This window comes from Leucoraja erinacea, chromosome 3 (assembly GCF_028641065.1).
Source record: "Leucoraja erinacea ecotype New England chromosome 3, Leri_hhj_1, whole genome shotgun sequence".
In the NCBI taxonomy this organism is placed as follows: domain Eukaryota; kingdom Metazoa; phylum Chordata; class Chondrichthyes; order Rajiformes; family Rajidae; genus Leucoraja; species Leucoraja erinaceus.
Window position 1 is genome coordinate 93,340,858 of NC_073379.1, and position 20,368 is coordinate 93,361,225.

At 39.9% G+C, this 20,368-nt stretch overlaps 1 protein-coding gene across 1 annotated transcript in view; it reads left to right on the plus strand.

Annotated features, from left to right (window-relative positions):
* The window catches only part of epb41l4a (erythrocyte membrane protein band 4.1 like 4A), a 201,741-nt gene extending 183,556 nt beyond the window's left edge, over positions 1-18,185 (plus strand). The window contains 7 exon segments of the mRNA XM_055633209.1: positions 301-378; positions 2,899-3,018; positions 4,022-4,069; positions 11,644-11,712; positions 14,500-14,610; positions 16,781-16,868; positions 17,502-18,185. Of these exon segments, the coding sequence (XP_055489184.1) occupies positions 301-378; positions 2,899-3,018; positions 4,022-4,069; positions 11,644-11,712; positions 14,500-14,610; positions 16,781-16,868; positions 17,502-17,630 (643 nt within the window). The 3' untranslated portion in view covers positions 17,631-18,185.
* Positions 18,186-20,368: the final 2,183 nt, after the last annotated feature.

Here is a 20,368-nt window from a genome sequence, read left to right on the forward strand (position 1 = left end):
CTGAGACACATAAAATCTCGACCAGGAAATATGAATCATAATATTGAATTATAAAATCATGAACAAGAGGTATTTTTATAGTGCCACCTGTGATAGAGGAAGTGAAATTGAAAAGTAATTTCCACGATTGACTCAAATGTTTGAATTCCAGATTTTGCTGAACGATTTTCTCAATAACGGTGAATCCTAAGAATCTTAATAATATTTAACATGCCAAAGCTGAGCCATTATTGCTGCAACGTAGATTTTCACTGATTATCCAGGTAGTTAATACAAAGCAATGCTCCTTTTCTGGTATAGATCCCGATCCCGTGGAAACACCAGTGGCAGTGGCAGCGAGTCTGAGAACTCAAGCAGGGAACGTAAACGACGAAACAGGTATATTTATTGGGTAATTATGCATGTTCACTCTATGCTATCCCTTGGCAACATAAAAAAAGTAGGAAAAGGGTAGATGATGAGCAAAAGTATGTAATTGGCTCTGCAACCTGAATGCTAGGAAATTCATCTCTGGTCCATGGCAGTGCTTCTTGAACTGGTGAATGGTTCACCCAAGGGCGAATGAAATTATTTTGGGGTGAATAAAGGGTGAATTACTTAATTTATTCGGATATTTATATATTTTTTTCTATACTTAAAAAAGGCACTGCCATTAAAGTGGTTAGTAAGCACTTATTGGTTTTAATGGCAGTGGAGCTGGAAATGTTATATGTTTTTTTCCTCTCTGTCTATGGTTTTCTAATTTCAAAGTAGCAGGATATTTCCCAAATTTACTGTAATATAACCTTTTAGGGAAGACCAGACGAGCTAGTGCGATCATGTAGTGTTTATAAATGGCAACACTGGAGGATCGCCGTAGGTTAACTTCTAAGATATATTTGGATTTGGAAGAGCCAACTTCTGGAGAGATGTATACCAAATATGGCAAGTTGATATTTGGTGGTATTGTGAGCTTTCTCCGGGGAGAGTTATAGAAAGTTACATTAGTTGGATACTATACAATATGATACAGTACAATACAGTTTTGTTCGTCACATTGCACATAAAGTGCAAGTGAAATTAATTTGCCAGCAGCGGTACAATGAGAAAGAACACACAAAAACATAATCAAAATTTAACACAAACATCCACCACAGCATTCATCACTGTGGTGGAAGGCGTACAATTTGGCCAGTCCTCCTCCATTTTCCCCCGTGGTCAGGACCTCAACCCTCCGCAGCTGCCGATGTGGGCATCCAGATGAATGAAAGTCAAGGTAAGTCCTGAATCAGTGCCTCCCCCACCGGAGACCGCGGCTTCAGGTTGGTGTAGGCCGGTGGTCGGTGATTTAAAGTTTGCGCCGCAGCCAGAAGCACCGCAGACCGCAGGGCTGGCAGTCGAAGTCGAAGCTCCCCTCCAGGGATCCCCAGCGAGGGACCCCACTCCCGATGGTAACTCCACGCCGCACCCGCAGTAGAAGATGGCCGCGGGATGGCAGTTGGAGTGGAAGCTTCTTAAATCATTAAGCCTAAAGTTATTAAACACATACTCCATGGTTTTTTGAGCTAATTTTCCAAGAAAAAACTGCAGTAATCAAAGCCCGAAAGGGTAGGATGGGGCTGAAGCCCAGTGTTTAGATGTTGGAATGGTTTTTATCATTCTAATAGAATTATTTTCCAACTCCAGTGGTTATTAAACTTTTTTATTCACTCCTAGTTTTCTTTACATTTTTCTGTTCAAAAAGTTGAATAAAATAGAATTAAATTTAAGAAATTAGTTAATTTGTGGACTTTTGCTCATGTGACAAAAGAAATTATATATGAAATTATACACAAGGGAGAATGACCAAGAAATATAAGAATATTTAGTTGAGGGTGAATGACATTTTGTGATAAAGACTCAAGGGTGAATGGCACTGAAATAGTTTAAGCAGCACTGGTCTATGGTACCAAGTGTGCTGTACAACAGTGCGAGCACATAGTGCTCTCTGTGAAGAAGAATGTATCCCTAGGATAGAGTCATAGAGCTATACAGCATTTAACAGGCCCGTTAGCACAAGATGTACATGCTGTCCCACATGCCTATCTGAGTTTGTCCTATTTGTCTGTGTTTGGCCTTTATCCATTTCAACTTTTCTTATCCATAAATAGGATAGGAGAGTCTCCAAATTTCACTCTTGGAAAGTTACACAAAAAAGCTGGAGAAACTCAGCGGGTGCAGCAGCATCTAGGAGCGAAGGAAATAGGCAACGTTTCGGGCCGAAACCCTTCTTCAGACTGATCGGGGGCGGGGGTGGGTGGGGACAAGAAAGGGAAAAGGAGGAGTAGCCAGAAGGCTGGGGGATGGGAGGAGACAGCAGGGGGGCTGAGGAAGGGGAGGAGACAGCAAGGACTAACAAAATTGGGAGAATTCGATGTTCATGCCCCCGGGGTGCAGACTCCCCAGATGTTCATGCCCCCGGGGTGCAGACTCCCCAAACTTTCACTCTTGGAAAGGCTGACTCTGAAACTTTCCCCCTTACAATATATTGCAGTGGAAATAGTTTCATTCTACCTACCTTACCTAATATTTGAATTGCCGATAAAATCTTCCCGTAATCTTTTAAATATTAGGGGAGAATATTTTGTTTTGTAATCTGTTGTAGTTTAACCTTTGAAGCTCTGGGGATTATGCCAGCATATTTACACTCCATTCTCCCCAAGGCACTATCTCATTCTTTAAAGTCTGATACATGGAATTGCATGGACTACTTACGATGTCGTCCCACCCTCCCCTTGCTTCAATACTTGTGAATAAAGATATCCAGCAGGTGGCCACATTGAATACAAAATGACAATGATCTTGTCAGATAATGATTGTTTTTATTTGCTGCTAACTTCACACATTCTACCACTTTTCATTTTTGTTTTTACCGTTCAGGTCACGGCAGGAGAATGAGATGGTGGACTCTGCTCCTCAATGGGAACAAGTGCTACGACGGCAAAAGGAAAGATCGTTAACTGACCACAACAACAGACGTTCAAAGCACAGATCACGATCGTATGTGTTCAACTACCTGTAAATTAAAAAAAATAATTTGAGGAACCCATTGTAGTAATAAATGATTTATGGTTAACTTTATATTGATGCACCAAAAGTGCAACCCTAAACTTTCCCGCCTTAAATATCTTCTAGCCATATGTTAAATAATGATCATTTTATTCTATCCTGAATAGTATGCCTTATCATTTCTATTCAGCAAACAGAACATTTTTCATCAGTGAACTTTCACATATTTCTGCATTGATCATCATTTTTTTCCTACGTTAGTGCTGATGCAATTTTTTTTTAAAAATATTTTATTTTATTAGAAGTAAGTACAGTCATATGGCACCAAAGTGCCTAATATATATTTTCATAATACATTTTATGTACAACTTCTTTTTTTTTTTGTTACATTGAAAAAAGATTAGGATAAGAAAAAGAAATTAGATAGTAAAGGATAGAAAGATGTGAAATATATAGTGTTTGAAGAAAGAAAACGAGTAAATGAAGAAAGTTGAGAGAGAAAATAGTGAAAAGAAAATAAAATAAAAAAGAAAAGGAGATTATTATTTATAATCTTGACCAACCCTCGTCCAGTCCTGAAACAGTGCTGATGCAATTCTAATGTGTACCTCAGAATGATGCCCACTAGGAACTGAATGAAATTTCCTAAATGTATCATTTAGCGTTATTCTGGACAGCAGGGAAAGTGGTCTTGGCTAGAAATAAACAGATTGTCTACTAAATCTTACATCACCCTTTTATGTGCTCACACTTTTCCTCATTACCTTTGAGTGCATCAATATTTTATAACACAGCCACAGTTAGTGTGAACCATTGCAATTATTTAGGGATTGGTAGTGTAAGATAGGCCACTGTGATCTTATATTAACTCAGGGAGAATGTGTGATAGAGAGAGAGAGACTGCACCTTGAGATGTGACGCATTCATAGCTGTTCCATTTTGGGATATAAATTGTATCTAAATGTTATAATTGTTTGAATGATTGCTTTTGCAGGAGGAGCCCAGATGTACAAGCAAAAGAAGAATTGTGGAAACACATTCAGTGAGTCTGAAGTTGTTTGTATTAAGTAACATATGAATGATTTTTAGATGGATTTTCACTATCCCGTTCAGGTTGGTACACTGCAAAGAGATAAGGGAACTCATGATGCCCGTAGAACATATATCCCAAAGATGATTATTTATTTTTTAATGATTTGTTTAATGTCATTCAATGGCAATGTAGCACAACTTTCCAAGAGCCTTCCGGACCCCTTTTTAAGACACCCAAAATAAATGGCAGGCATCAAATGAAAGCAAAAAAACTGCAGATCAGAAAAAGACCCTGAAAATACAGGAAGCACTGAGCAGGTCAGGCAACATCTGTGGAAAGAGAAGCTAATTTTACGGGTGTTGCCTATGAACCATTGTCAGAAGTCTATCAGTACTTGACTGACTTATACCAAAACGTCCTCATGAACTTTACTATAGTCAGCACTGGAGATTATTGTACGTGTTTCTCAACACATACTGAAGAATGGTCATACACTCTATTCTTAGTTTCCACACTTCTTCCAGATGGACCTTGCAATACAGCTACTGGCAGAATAGTGTCTTCTGCATATAACCATATAACAATTACAGCACGGAAACAGCCCATCTCGGCCCTTCAAGTCCATGCCGAACACTTATTTTCCCCTAGTCCCAACTACCTGCACTCAGACCATAACCCTCCATTCCTTTCCCATCCATATACCTATCCAATTTATTTTTAAATGATAAAATCGAACCTGCCTCCACCACTTCCACTAGAAGCTCATTCCACGCAGCTGCCACTCTCTGAGTAAAGAAATTCCCCCTCATGTTACCCCTAAACTTCTGTCCCTTAATTCTCAAATCATGTCCTCTTGTTTGAATCTTCCCTACTCTCAGTGGGAAAAGCTTATCCACATCAACTCTGTCTATCTCTCTCATCATTTTAAAGACCTCTATCAAGTCCCCCCTTAACCTTCTGCACTCCAAAGAATAAAGCCCTAACTTGTTCAACCTTTCTCTGTAACTTAGTTGCTGAAACCCAGGCAACATTCTAGTAAATCTCCTCTGTACTCTCTTTATTTTGTTGACATCCTTCCTATAATTCAACAAAATAGAGAGATATGAAACTTCTGGAGATGAGGTGACTTTGTTCCATTCCAAATTTGTCGATTTCCAAGTGACAATTGAAGACATGGAGAGCAGTGAGTTGAATGTGGAGGATACTAATATGTGAGCGAATTTTGACATCAAGAAGGATTTGGTATTGGGTCTCTAGAAAAGAGTATTATGGTGGACAAGTCTCCAAGGACTGATAGGACTATCTTAGGTTATTGAGAGAGGCAAGAGAGGAGATTGCTGGGATCATTGCCATTCCTAGCCACAGGAGAGATCCCAGAGGACTGGAGAGTTCCCAGTGTTGTTCCTTTGTTGAAGAAGGGAAATGGGGATAATCCAGGAAATTATAGGTGGTGTGCCACCCATCAGTGGTAAGAAAACTATTGGAAAGGATCCTCAGAGCTAGGATTTACTTGCATTTGGAAGAGATTGGGGTAATTAAGGATAGTCAGCATAGATTTGTGCAGAGCAGGTCATGTATTACAAACTTGATTCCGTTTTTGAGAAGGTGACGAATGGCATTGATGAGGGTAGGGCAATGTATATCGTCTACAGACTTCAGTAAGTTATTTATCAAGGTCCCTCATGTTAGGCTGATCCAGAAGGTCAGGATGCATAGAATCCACGATAATATGGTAGATTGGATTCAGAACTGGTTTACCTATGGAACACTGAGAGCAGTGGTGGAGGAATTTCATTTTAACTGGAGGAATGTGACGAGTTATGTACTACAGGGATCAATGCTGGGACTTCTGTTTGTGAAACATATATAAATGTTTTGGTTGCAAATGTAGATGAGTTGGTTAGTAACTTTGCAGATGATACAAACATTGGTGGAGTTATAGACAATGAAAAAGGCCGTAAAGAAGATAGCCAGGTATAGATCAGTTACAGATATAGGTGAATGAAATGGTAGATGGAGTTTATTCTGGTCAAGTGTGAGGTTTTGTACTTTAGGAGGTCTAATGTAAGGGAAAATAGACAATTAGTCGGGCTGGACTGTTAACAGCATTGATGTACAGAGGGATCTTGACATTCAAGTCCATAACTCCTTGAAAGTGGCAACAAGTAGATAGAATGGTAAAGAAGGCTTCTGGTAATCCATGCCTTCATCATTCGGGACATTTTAGTTAGGCTGCAATTGGAGTACCATGAGAGGTGCTGCCTGCCCCATTGCAGGAAGGAAGTGGATGGTTTGGAGAGAGTACAGAAGAGATTTATCAGGATGCTCAGATTAGAGAGTATTAGATACGAGGAGAGGTTGCTCAAGGTTGAAATGAGTTTGACTGATTTTCTCAAAACCGCATTGGTGGTTTCTTTCAAGTGCCTGTGGGAGAGCTGAGGTCACGGTGGCCCCATAAACAATGATGTCTATTGTCAGATCTAAGATGTTATTTTCCTTAATCACCCAAAGGCTATCTATTGCATTGAAGGTAATGGTGAATTTTCATAATCAATGTTTGCTTTTACAGAGGGGAGTCTCTCACATAGAAACATAGAAACATAGAAATTAGGTGCAGGAGCAGGCCATTCGGCCCTTCGAGCCTGCCCCGCCATTCAATATGATCATGGCTGATCATCCAACTCAGTATCCCGTACCAGCCTTCTCTCCATACCCCCTGATCCCCTTAGCCACAAGGGCCACATCTAACTCCCTCTTAAATATAGCCAATGAACTGGCCTCAACTACCCTCTGTGGCAGAGAGTTCCAGAGATTCACCACTCTCTGTGTGAAAAAAGTTCTTCTCATCTCGGTTTTAAAGGATTTCCCCCTTATCCTTAAGCTGTGACCCCTTGTCCTGGACTTCCCCAACATCGGGAACAATCATCCTGCATCTAGCCTGTCCAACCCCTTAAGAATTTTGTAAGTTACGATACGATACGATATCACGATATGGAAAACGATCCAGATTTTCCAGGGTTTGATCTGTATTGTCAGATGGTGCAGGATGGTTATGGATGTTGAGTGTCAGGCCCATCCTCTCATATGCTTCAACAAATGAATATGTGAAAATGCAAATGTTGTGCACATATTGCAGCTTAACCACAGAGGTTTGCACGATCTTTCTGACTTCCAGCATTTGCAGGGTTCTTTTTTTAACTTTCAGGTACTTTACTTTTGTTTAGCGATACAGTGTGGAAACGGGCCCTTCGGTCCATCGAGTCCGCACCACCAATCACTGATCATAAAATCAAGTCTGCAATTTATCCCATCATATAAAGCATAAAAAGAAGTTTAATTTGACACCTAATTCACATTCATATCTTCAGTATTAAAAAAGTTCTGGACATTTTCATACTCGGAAATTAGCATCTTGTTCCCTATTGCTTTTCCATTGACTTAACACAAAGCTGTGATCGAGAACAGTCAAAAGCCCATAACTTCCTTAAAAATTAAGAGTACTGAATGAAATTTTCAGTTATTATAGATTGAAGTATTCTGAAACAAATATAAAACATCTTACTTGGATGACCTGAAATTAAAGCCTATAATTCGTTAATTACCTAATTGTAGCTAATTACAAAATTGACCGTTGTGACGGAAATAGTAATCAACACCCAGACTGCCTTGAAAATTCAAAAATGTGATATTCTTAAGATCACAACTTTAATATTATTGTATTATATGCTGTAAGTCCATAACAGATAGGTAAATGAATAACAATTTCTAGCAATAGACCAAGTCTTTATGGAGAAGATCAGTTGCTAGCTGCTACATTGGTACAAGAGCAGAGGGGCAGGGGGGTGTAAAATGAAGGTAGAAGCAATAGGTAGCAAGGTGAAAAGTAAAAGTGGCAGGCAGACAAAACCAGGGCAAAAATCAAAAAGGGCCACTTTTCAACATAATTGTATAAGGGGTAAGAGCGTTGTAAAAACAAGCCTGAAGGCTTTGTGTCTCAATGCAAGGAGTATTCGTAATAAGGTGGATGAGTTGAACGTGCAGATAGCCATTAATGATTATGATATAGTTGGGATCACGGAGACATGGCTCCAGGGTGACCAAGGCTGGGAGCTGAACATCCCGGGATATTCAATATTCAGGAGGGATAGAGAGAAAGGAAAAGGAGGTGGGGTAGTGTTGCTGGTTAGAGAGGAGATTAACGCAATGGAAAGGAAGGACATTAGTTTGGAGGATGTGGAATCGGTATGGGTAGAGCTGCGAAACAATAAGGGGCAGAAAACGCTGGTGGGTGTTGTGTACAGGCCACCTAACAGTAGTAGTGAAGTTGGGGATGGCATCAAACAGGAAATTAGAAATGCTTGCGACAAAGGCAAAGCAGTTATAATGGGTGACTTCAATCTACATATAGATTGGGTGAATCAAACTGGCAGGGGTGCTGAGGAAGAGGATTTCTTGGAATGTATACGGGATAGTTATCTAAACCAACATGTAGAGGAACCAACGAGAGAGCTGGCTATTTTAGACTGGGTATTGAGTAATGAGGAAGGGTTAGTTAGTAGTCTTGTGGTGCGTGGCCCCTTGGGCAAGAGTGACCATAATATGGTTGAGTTCTTCATTAGGATGGAGGGTTTCATGGTTAATTCAGAAACAAGGGTCCTTGAACTTAAAGAAAGGTAACTTTGAGGGTATGAGACGTGAATTGGCCAAGATTGACTGGCAAGTAATTCTAAAAGGGTTGACGGTGGATATGCAATGGAAGGCATTTAAAGACTGCATGGATGAACTACAAAAATTGTTCATCCCAGTTTGGCAAAAGAATAAATCAGGGAAGGTAGTGCATCCATGGATAACAAGGGAAATCAGGGATAGTATCAAAGCAAAGGATGATGCGTACAAACTAGCCAGAAAAAGCAGCATACCGGAGGACTGGGAGAAATTCAGAGACCAGCAGAGGAGGACGAAGGGCTTAATTAGAAAAGGAAAAATGGATTATGAAAGAAAACTGGCAGTGAACATAAAATCTGACTGCAAAAGTTTTTATAGATATGTGAAAAGAAAGAGATTAGTTAAAACAAATGTAGGTCCCTTGCAGTCAGAAACAGGTGAGTTGATCATGGGGAACCAGGATATGGCGGACCAATTGAATAACTACTTTGGTTCCGTCTTCACTAAGGAAGACATAAATGATCTGCCGGAAATAGCAGGGGCCCGCGGGTCAAAGGAGGTGGAGGAATTGAGTGAAATCCAGGTTAGTCGGGAAGTGGTGTTGGGTAAATTGAATGGATTAAAGGCCGATAAATCCCCAGGGCCAGATAGGCTGCATCCCAGAGTACTTAAGGAAGTAGCTCCAGAAATAGTGGATGCATTAGTAATAATCTTTCAAAACTCCTTAGATTCTGGAGTAGTTCCAGAGGATTGGCGGGTAGCAAACGTAACCCCACTTTTTAAGAAGGGAGGGAGAGAGAAAACGGGGAATTACAGACCAGTTAGCCTAACATCGGTAGTGGGGAAACTGCTAGAGTCAGTTATTAAAGATGGGATAGCAGCACATTTAGAAAGTGGTGAAATCATTGGACAAAGTCAGCATGGATTTACGAAAGGTAAATCATGTCTGACGAATCTTATAGAATTTTTCGAGGATGTAACTAGTAGCGTGGATAGGGGAGAACCAGTGGATGTGGTGTATCTGGACTTCCAGAAGGCTTTCGACAAGGTCCCACATAAGAGATTAGTATACAAACTTAAAGCACATGGCATTGGGGGTTCAGTATTGATGTGGATAGAGAACTGGCTGGCAAACAGGAAGCAAAGAGTAGGAGTAAACGGGTCCTTTTCACAATGGCAGGCAGTGACTAGTGGGGTACTGCAAGGCTCAGTACTGGGACCCCAGCTATTTACAATATATATATTAATGATCTGGATGAGGGAATTGAAGGCAATATCTCCAAGTTTGCGGATGACACTAAGCTGGGGGGCAGTGTTAGGTGTGAGGAGGATGCTAGGAGACTGCAAGGTGACTTGGATAGGCTGGGTGAGTGGGCAAATGTTTGGCAGATGCAGTTTAATGTGGATAAATGTGAGGTTATCCATTTTGGTGGCAAAAACGGGAAAGCAGATTATTATCTAAACGGTGGCCGATTGGGAAAGGGGGAGATGCAGCGAGACCTGGGTGTCATGGTACACCAGTCATTGAAGGTAGGCATGCAGGTGCAGCAGGCAGTAAAGAAAGCGAATGGCATGTTGGCTTTCATAGCAAGAGGATTTGAGTATAGGAGCAGGGAGGTTCTACTGCAGTTGTATAGGGTCTTGGTGAGACCACACCTGGAGTATTGCGTGCAGTTTTGGTCTCCAAATCTGAGGAAGGACATTATTGCCATAGAGGGAGTGCAGAGAAGGTTCACCAGACTGATTCCTGGGATGTCAGGACTGTCTTATGAAGAAAGACTGGATAGACTTGGTTTATACTCTCTAGAGTTTAGGAGATTGAGAGGGGATCTTATAGAAACTTACAAAATTCTTAAGGGGTTGGACAGGCTAGATGCAGGAAGATTGTTTCCGATGTTGGGGAAGTCCAGGACAAGGGGTCACAGCTTAAGGATAAGGGGGAAATCCTTTAAAACCGAGATGAGGAGAACTTTTTTCACACAGAGAGTGGTGAATCTCTGGAACTCTCTGCCACAGAGGGTAGTTGAGGCCAGTTCATTGGCTATATTTAAGAGGGAGTTAGATGTGGCCCTTGTGGCCAAGGGGATCAGAGGGTATGGAGAAAAGGCAGGTACGGGATACTGAGTTGGATGATCAGCCATGATCATATTAAATGGCAGTGCAGGCTCGAAGGGCCGAATGGCCTACTCCTGCACCTAATTTCTATGTTTCTACATATCATAATCAGTAGCATCATCATACTCCTCAGATTGTAACCAATAAGCAACTTTGTTTTTCCTCAACTTTTCAATTTTGGCAATGTAAACTACAAGTTTTTGCTCTTCAAACCACACATGACCTGCCTTTCTGCCCACTACTTTCCCCCATTAAGAATGTCCTGGTGATTCCGTTTCTTAAGAAAAGGATATATATTTTAAATAGCCTAAGTATCCAAATAAACTAATCCCATTCACACAAGAATTCACAATATAACATGATTTTTAAATCTCATTGTCATGAATTTATATGCCAGATGATGGAATTTAATGTTTAATTCTCATAAATTAATCTAGAAATATCCACCCAAAATATAATCAAATTATTGTTTTTTGCACAATACATGTGACTCAAACTGTTGTGAATATTTAGTTTAAAAGTAATGTCGCATACACGGCCAGTAGCAGAACTGCAGCGCCTCTGAAGGTATGTTTTGTAACATTGCTACATTAACAATAACATTTTGCAATGCTGAGCAACTTTTTGATTATCCCATGCCTCATTCAAATGGCTTCAGACAAGAAAACTATTTAGGGATGCGATTTAAAAATATACGGGAAAAAGTAGAGCATAGTGACAACTAATCCTTTTCTATACAGCTTCCGGATATTAAAGTGAAATTTCATTTGCATTGCTATTATAATACCTTATTTTCTTCCCAGACGGGAGCTGGTTGATCCAGGTGGTTTAACAGAACAAGAGCTGAAAGAGATACCATACACCAAAGTGGAGTGAGTTGATTTGTTTAATATACTCTAATGTACTTGCTGTTCATTTCAGGCCCCTTATTATATGTCATGAATTATTTAAAAATTCACAGTATTGCTAATAATAGTGAATGAGCTCAAGTATTGAGTTTCACTCAAGATTCCACATCTACAGTCTCTTGTGTGTCAGAAAATGTTGAACTGGTGTTTGCATTGGTCTACATAGGAAGAAATGATCAAAAACATTTAATGTTTTTGCGGTCCATCTGATGGTACAGGTACTAGAAAAGTAATCTTCAGTGAACTGAAGGCCCTTTATTGATGCCTGAATATAATGTGGAAACATGTTAGGTCATCCACTTAGCAGAAAAGCAGAGCATTTTTTTAAAGCAACAAGAGATTGGATAATGACATTGTTCAAAGGGACCTGGGGTTTACTACTCCACGTAACTGAAAGCCAACATGCAAGTGCAACAAGCAATTGAGAACGCAAATTTGAGAATATACGAGAATTTGAATGCAAGAATAAGAGTATTATTGAAGTTATATCGGGTCTTGATGAGATCACACCTGGAGTTTTACATACAGTCTCCTTATTGAAGATACTTTCCACAGAGGGAGTATCGTAGATTCACTTTATAGGTCTGAAGAAGGGTCTCGACCCGAAACTTCACCCATTCCTTCTCACCAGAGATGCTGCCTGTCCCACTGAGTTAAGGGCCTGTCCCACTTGCATACGATTGCATGCGTTTGGCGCGACCAAACGGAAGTGGAGTTCGTGCTAAGTACGCGCTAAATTCGCACGTGACGTAATTTGCGTCATACTTACTAATCAGCTAGACAGGAGGCGGGCCTACTGAATTTGGGCATCGCATGACATCAGGCGGTGACGTCACCATGCAACGCCACGCCGGGCAGTGATGTCATTGCGCAACGCCACGCGCTAGGCGTACACCGTCAAGACGCTGCGTATGACCACAATGCGACTGTGTGCCGACAGGCCATTGGCGCACGAAGATTTCAGACACTGTCAGATTTTCGGAGCCCTGCGCGGTGTCAGGACCAGCCCCGCACAACTCCGCGCTTCTACGTGGGACCGGCCCCGCGCGGCCATACGGTGCCCGTATGCCTCAAGTGACCACGTTTGGTCGTGCCAAACGCATGCAATCGCATGCAAGTGGGACAGGCCCTTTACTCCAGCATGTGTTTACAGTTGGCTCACTTGACTGATTTGACGATTCTGCTGAAAATGGCAGTTTTGGCATTTTAGAAGAGATTGGGAGAGTTAGGTCTGTATTCTCCAAAAGTTAAAAAATTCTTAAAGGCGCTTGTCTGGTGAGATGCAGGGAGGATGCTTGCGTTGACTGAGGAATCTAGAACCAGAGCCGGAGGATCAGAATAAGGGACGTTGTTTATTGAGAAGAGAGAGTTAGATAGAGCTCCAGGGGCTGGTGGAATCAAGGGATATGGGGAGAAGGCAGGCACGGGTTATTGATTGGGGACGATCAGCCATGATCACAATGAATGGCGCTGCTGGCTCGAAGGGCCGAATGGCCTCCTCCTGCACCTATTTTCTATGTAAGTGCAATATCATCTTTCGAATTCTCCAGCAGGAAGGGATGCGAACATTCAGTTCATTCAAAGTTCAATGGTATCCTGGAAACTTGAGGAATCGAGGGAAATAGATTAGTGCAGGAAGATGATGCAAAGGTAGAATATAGTTTGTGATCTTGCTGAATGGTGAAACAGGTGCGAAAGGCCAGATAGCCAATATGTGCTCCTTGTTTCAGTAGCTAATGTTGGTGCAGGTCAGCTTGTGGAGTGGGAGGTGGCAAAGAAAAATTACCTAATTAAAGGGTCAATTAAAAAAAGACTGCAATGTTTTTGATTCTCAATCACTATGTTCAAGAAGGTGATTAATTGATCTTTAGATATTGTGGGAAACAATGGATGATAGGGTAATTAGTGCTGAGGGTGAAGATCACCCATGCTCGTAATGAATGGTGGAGCAGTCATGAAGGAGCGGATAGCCTGCTCCTGTATCCAATCCTGATGTTCATGACCTCAGAACTAACCAAACACTTGACAGGCAATGAACTGCTTTTGAGTAGGAGTGGTTATTATTGTTATGTTATATAAGGACAGCCAACCTTAGAAAGATCCCACAATCACTAATATTATAACCATTAGATCATTTCCTTTAATACGATTGAGGGATAAATGTTGGCCAGGATACAGGAGCGAATTTAATTTACTTTCTTACATTTAATGCAAGAGTGTATTTTGCAACCATATGGGAGGACCACTGAGGCCTTAGTTTTAAGATCTTATGTCCGCCAAACACTGCCTTAGTGTTTTGCTGGAGTTTTAATCTAAGTCTCGTGCTCAAGTTTATTAAAGGGGGATTAGAGCCAGGCACTTTTTGATTGAGAGACAAAAGTGTGATTGATGTACTAAACCAAGGCTGATATTTGTGAGATTCATGATTTCAGGTGAAGTATCAACTTTAACATGAAACTTATGAAATTGAATATCCAGCTAAGTGTAGGCTTACACTTTCAGATTTGTCCATAGGGAGATGCACCAGAGAGCTGATAATGTCCTCTGGGGCTATTCCTGCAAGAGTCACCACTGTGAGGAAATAAATCAAAAGAAAATAGAGAGAGAAGTGTTTCACATGAATCTGTTATAACAAATATATGACCAGTAATTAAACATAAGCATTCTTTAGCAGAAGAATACAATTGTGCATTTTTTTTAATTTGTGTTGATTTTCTGTTTCCTGGTCATTTAAATATATTCTGTCTCCAGGACTCAAGGTAACCCAGTGCGAATCCGGCATTCACATTCACCTCGAAGCTTCCGACAGTACCGTCGCTCCCAGTGTTCCGATGGTGAACGGTCTGTTCTGTCAGAAGTAAAGTATGTATTTTTAAAATCCATAATTGTATCTCTTGGCTCAAACAAGTTTAATCCTGGGGGGGGGGGAGGGGGGGGGGGGGGGGCTGGGGAATATTGGAAATATTGGAAACTTTTATTTGACCCTTTCATCTGCAGTACAGTCAGAGCAGCCCCTCCACAAAGCAACATACTTGCAGTCAACAGTACTTTGTATTAGAGAGAAGCAACATGCTTGTTCTAATCCATCTCTCCATGGATGCTGCTTGTCCCGCTGAGTTACTCCAGCTTTTTGTGTCTACCTTCAATTTAAACCAGCATCTACAGTTCTTTCCTATGCATAATGCTTGTTATTACTGCAGTTCCATGTGTGGCGTTTTGAATAAAAAAAAATTGCTGATTTATCTCCCTTTTGCAATGGTGAATGGTAAACTGTTGATTGTTGCAATATGTCCTGGTGCAGACTGGTAGATTCCAAAGCATAGACATTCATTACTATGTTCACCTTGAGGGCATTGTCAACATGACTCTTCATTTGCTGTGAGCTTGCATTTGAGGCTTCAGCAAGTGGAATATTTCAGTAAAGTAATTTGCTGCTGAGAATCTGTCTCCAACTCCACCTTACCCTTTTTGAGTTATCTTTGTCAGGTTACGTTACTAGAGGAATGCATACTTGTGCACTTGTGTTGGGGTGCAACCTAGTTTACAGGTCGAGGCAAAGCCCATCAGCAGATGCCATATCACTCCTGCTTCTAATTTGTCTGTCTGCACATTGATTGATGTGATTTGCCTGTTCTGCATTCTGCAGTGGAGCCTGATTAGCTCAAGCTTAACAGAACAAAAATACATGAAATGCAAAAAACTGCTACTATTGAAAACTTGAAATGAAAACAAAAATGCTCTATATACTGAGCAAGCCAGATGGCATTTGCAGGGAGGTAAATGGAGTTAATGCTTTTCAGCAGAATTGAAGGTGTTGAATTCAGGTTGGATCAGTTTCTTCAAAGATTATAGATTATTTCCCATAAATTTCACTGATTCCATTATAAAGGTGCAATTCGGACAGGATCTGCAAAACGATTCAATTCCAACAGGTTTGTGCTCTGCGGCTTGTTTAGAGTGGAACCAGGAAATCTCCAGCTGGCCAAAGTTTGGTTTGAAAGTTTGGGTATTTTATGTTGGAATTGGAAATGCCGTAATCCCATATTTGACTGCCAACAATTGTCTTTTGGAACTGACGAGCTAGTTGGCAGAAAGCATATCTGCATAGGACGTGATAACGTTTTTTGTTATTTTTTCTTTGCAATGTAGTTCGCTTTAATTTTCAGAAGTGTACTTCTTAAAGCGTGGCTTGAGATATTTCCTTTTTCAAACCCAATCTTTTCTGAATGATTGCTAAATGAATGCTAAATTATGGGTAATTTAATATTGAGTTCATGCACAGTCTTTTCTTAAAAAGAGATTCCCTCCAATCCACAGGAACTGATCCTGAATCTATAGAACATTGGAAAATTATCACTGATTTCTAGAGCCCTGGGATGCAGACCATCAAACCCTTCATGTCACATCAGTCTACCCAGCACCATTTCCTGCCTAATGTGGATTTCCTTCAGTTCCTCCGTCACCCAAGATCCTCTGGCCACTAGGACATCTCGATGATTGTTTGTGTCCTCCTTAGTGAAGACGGAACCAAAGTACCTGTTCAACTCATCTGCCATTTCCTTGTACCCCATAATAAATTTGCCTTTTTCAGGCTTCAAGGGTCCAACTTTGGTTTTAACTAATTTTTTCCTCTTCACATACCTAAATAGTCCAGAAATAATACATTGTATTCCAATGACATCCTTCTATTCATTTAAAGCATATTTTGAACTAACCATTTATATCAATAAGGATAGCCAAAAGAGGAATATGTTCAATGTCCATATACTTATATTCCTGGAGTAATTTTCAATCCTGTTTTAAAGAAAAGATTTTGTCAAATTTGTGGAATAGTTTTCTCATGTTTAGTCGTGGAATTTAGTGGTCAGTGTATTAATTACAAATGTACACGATGCCTTTATACCTATTGCAATACTGAATTAATAGCTGAATGAATAAAAAATTGTTTTGATTACTGATTAATAAAAATGTTAGTACTTTAAATTATGATGCCTCATATTATAATGGAGCAGATATATCCATCTGTTTATAGCTCGAGAGCTGATCTTGTGCCACCACTGTCAGTGACCCGTGCCTCAGATGTTCAAGGCCCTCTTGGATCATCTGCACCATTGAATCAAGTAAGGTTTAAACAAACCATTCATAACGTATTTATAGAGCCACATGATGTTCTGGGGCATGTGTAATTGTGAAGAAAATACTCTCAACCTTGGGGAATGTACCAGAAGTTGATGATGTGATTGGAAGAACAGGGTCTTACTTAATGGGTATACACATTGAGTAATATGGCATTCTATAATTCTCCATGGAGTTAAAGAATATGAGAAAATCTATGGAAAAGTTATTTGTAAAAATAAGTACACATTTTCTAAAAAGAATCTTAAACTTAAATATGAATAATATATTTATGCTTTACTAACATTTATCTGCGTGAATATTTTTACACATTTATTCCCTCCTACTACAAAAAAAGATTAATTAATAAAGAGTGGGCATTGTGAATCAAAAATTCATATATTAAATGATGGAACACATGAATAAAAAGCAATTATACTTCGATACTCTGCTTCAAATGTTGTCATTTTTGAAGTAGAACATATTTTAAAGAATGGTATGTAATCTCTTTATTTTGAAAAGATTTAATACAATTATTGTCTTACAAACAAAGTTGCTAATTTTCATTTTGGTAGTATATAAATTGCATGTTAATAAATAGGTGAGCATGACATCTTTTTTCATTCCTCTGTAATCAGAAGCGAAATAAATCTGAAGGATGTACAACGGAAAGAAAGGCTCAAACTTCAAGTGATAACTGGGATTCAAAATACAATGTTAAAACTTCCAGAACTATACAGACAATGAGGATAAAGAACGAGACCTGATTACCTTTAACTTGTCAGGAATTGAAGGAATTGTTGCCCATGTCATGATGTACCAGGATTCCATAAGCCACCATAGCATCGCCTTGAGAGAAAACGTGTTTTGAAACTGGTTCAATATAACACATCCTTTTCTGGATTTTATACTGATCTCATATATATTGACAACTGATTTTGGGACCAAGTACCTCCTTTTTTAAATATATTTTCGAAAAAACAGTTATGGAAAACTTTTCTATGCTTCTGTTTGTACTGAAATATTCATTATTGACCCTTGATACACTTGAACAATGTTAAGCATACAAATTTATTTAACATATCTAAGGTTTATCTATTGCATTCAATGCTTTCCACACAGTGCTCTCATGACATCATTCTCAATTGAATGCACCAGGTTAAAAATTGTATTTCCTCTTATAAATGAATGATTTGTGTATTACTTGTATGTCTCAATACATCTTATTAGTATTATTTGTTTAGCATTTCTAGACCGCAGAAACTTACGTAGATGTTTTGCATTCCATTCCCTAGTGTACTGTCAATAAATAAGTAAAACCATTTGTGTGATATCCTTTTTATAAGGAGTATAAATTGATCATACTTCATGCTTCACCAAAATAAAAATATAATACATGAATATCTGTTGCTCCTGATGAGAAGAAAGCTTATAGAAGTGATCTCAAATAATTTAATTTCTGAAAACATCCTATGCCTAGAGATTAACAAATGTCTTGGGTTTGCATGTACTTAATTTCAATTTTACTAAATTCAATTCCATTGAAACCTGTTATTTAGTGTTACTCAGACGACCAGAATTGTTGGTATATTTTTAAAAGTTTATTGTGAATTCTTCAAAAAATTCATGTGCATATTGAATACAAATTGAACATGCATGAAACTTGAATATATTTGCTAAAAGATTAAATTATCAGAATTATAGTAAGGAAGCATTGTGCCTGTGTAATGCATAAATTACACAAGACATTTGCAAATATTTTTTGTGTGCCCATATCTAGAGCAAATCCAACCGACCAGGACATTGGGCCAGTCACTTCCTGCTCCCACTGTACTTTATGCCCAGATGGCATCATAAAAATAGCATTGCTGAGTTACCAACATAAATTGAATCAAGAGGTGCCTATCTCAGTTTTTGCCTACAAGGAGAATCCAGAACCATGTGAAAATTGAAGGATTCCCTCTGTAACGTTGATTTTAGTTCCACTGATTCCATGAAAGTGATATACCGATGCTGCCACTATATGCTGTGATCTGTTTGGACAGGCTAGATGCAGGAAGATTGTTCCCGATGTTGGGGCAGTCCAGGACAAGGGGGTCACAGCATAAGGATAAGGGGTGAAATCCTTTAAAACTGAGATGAGATAAACTTTTTTCACACAGAGAGTGGTGAATCTCTGGAACTCTCTGCCCCAGAGGGTAGTTGAGGCCAGTTCATTGGCTATATTTAAAAGGGAGTTAGATGTGGCCCTTGTGGCTAAAGGGATCAGAGGGTATGGAGAGAAGGCAGGTACAGGATACTGAGTTGGATGATTAGCCATGAACATAAAGAATGGTGGTGCAGGCACGAAGGGCCGAATGGCCTACTCCTGCACCTAATTTCCTCAATAATCAAAGTGGCAGCAGCTCGATCGTAGCATTTGATGCCTTGCTGCTTCAAACCTGTTTCTTCTCTGGTTTCCACCACCCCAGTAGTGCCCTATTTACTCTGGATATTCTGGGCAACCAGTATAATTGCCATGGAATGAGCTTTGCACCTATACATCCTTACTGCCCTACAGGGAAATGCCTGAAAGCAGGCATTAGCTGCTGTCTGCAAGCGCATGTCAACGTTTCCAAACAAAAGTCAGGAACTGATGCTTTTAAATGGGAATATACTATAACAGCAACGATTTTTAAATTGTAGATTTCCCAATTTGGCAACATTTTTTATGACATCTAATTTGGCATTTTGACCATCAGGAACATCGGGACTGAGACCTGAATATTCAGGGTTATACGTCCTATAGAAATGATAGGCAGGTGGGCAGAGGTGGTGGGGTAGCTCTGTTGGTGAGGGATGAAATTCAGTCCCTTGCAAGGCATGACATAGGGATTGACGAGGTAGAGTCGCTGTGGATAGAATTGAGGAATTGTAAAGGTAAGAAGACACTAATGGGAGTTATATACAGGCCCCCAAACAGTAGCGTGGATATAGGGTGCAAGTTGCAGCAGGAGTTAAAACTTACATGTAACAAAGGTAATGCCACTGTGGTTATGGGAGATTTTAATATGCAAGTAGACTGGGAAAATCAGGTTGGTTCAGGACCCCAAGAAAGGAAGTTTGTAAAGTGCCTCCGAGATGGATTCTTAGAGCAGCCTGTACTGGAGACGACCAGAGAAAAGGCAATTTTGGACTTAGTGTTGTCTAATGAACCAGATTTAATAAGGGAGCTCAAGGTAAAGGAACCGTAGGAGATAGTGACCATAATATGATAAATTTTAATCTGCAATTTGAGAGGGAGAAGGTTAATTCAGAGATGTCAGTGTTGCGGTTGAACAAAGGGGACTATGAAGGCTTGAGAGAGGGGCTGGCCAAGGTCGGCTGGAAAAGGATCCTATAAGGAATGATGGTGGAACCGCAATGACAGGAATTTCAGGGCATAATCCAGAAAATGCAGGATCATTTAATTCCAAAGATGAAGAAAGATTCTAAGGGGAGTAAGAGGCAAACTGGCTGACAAGGG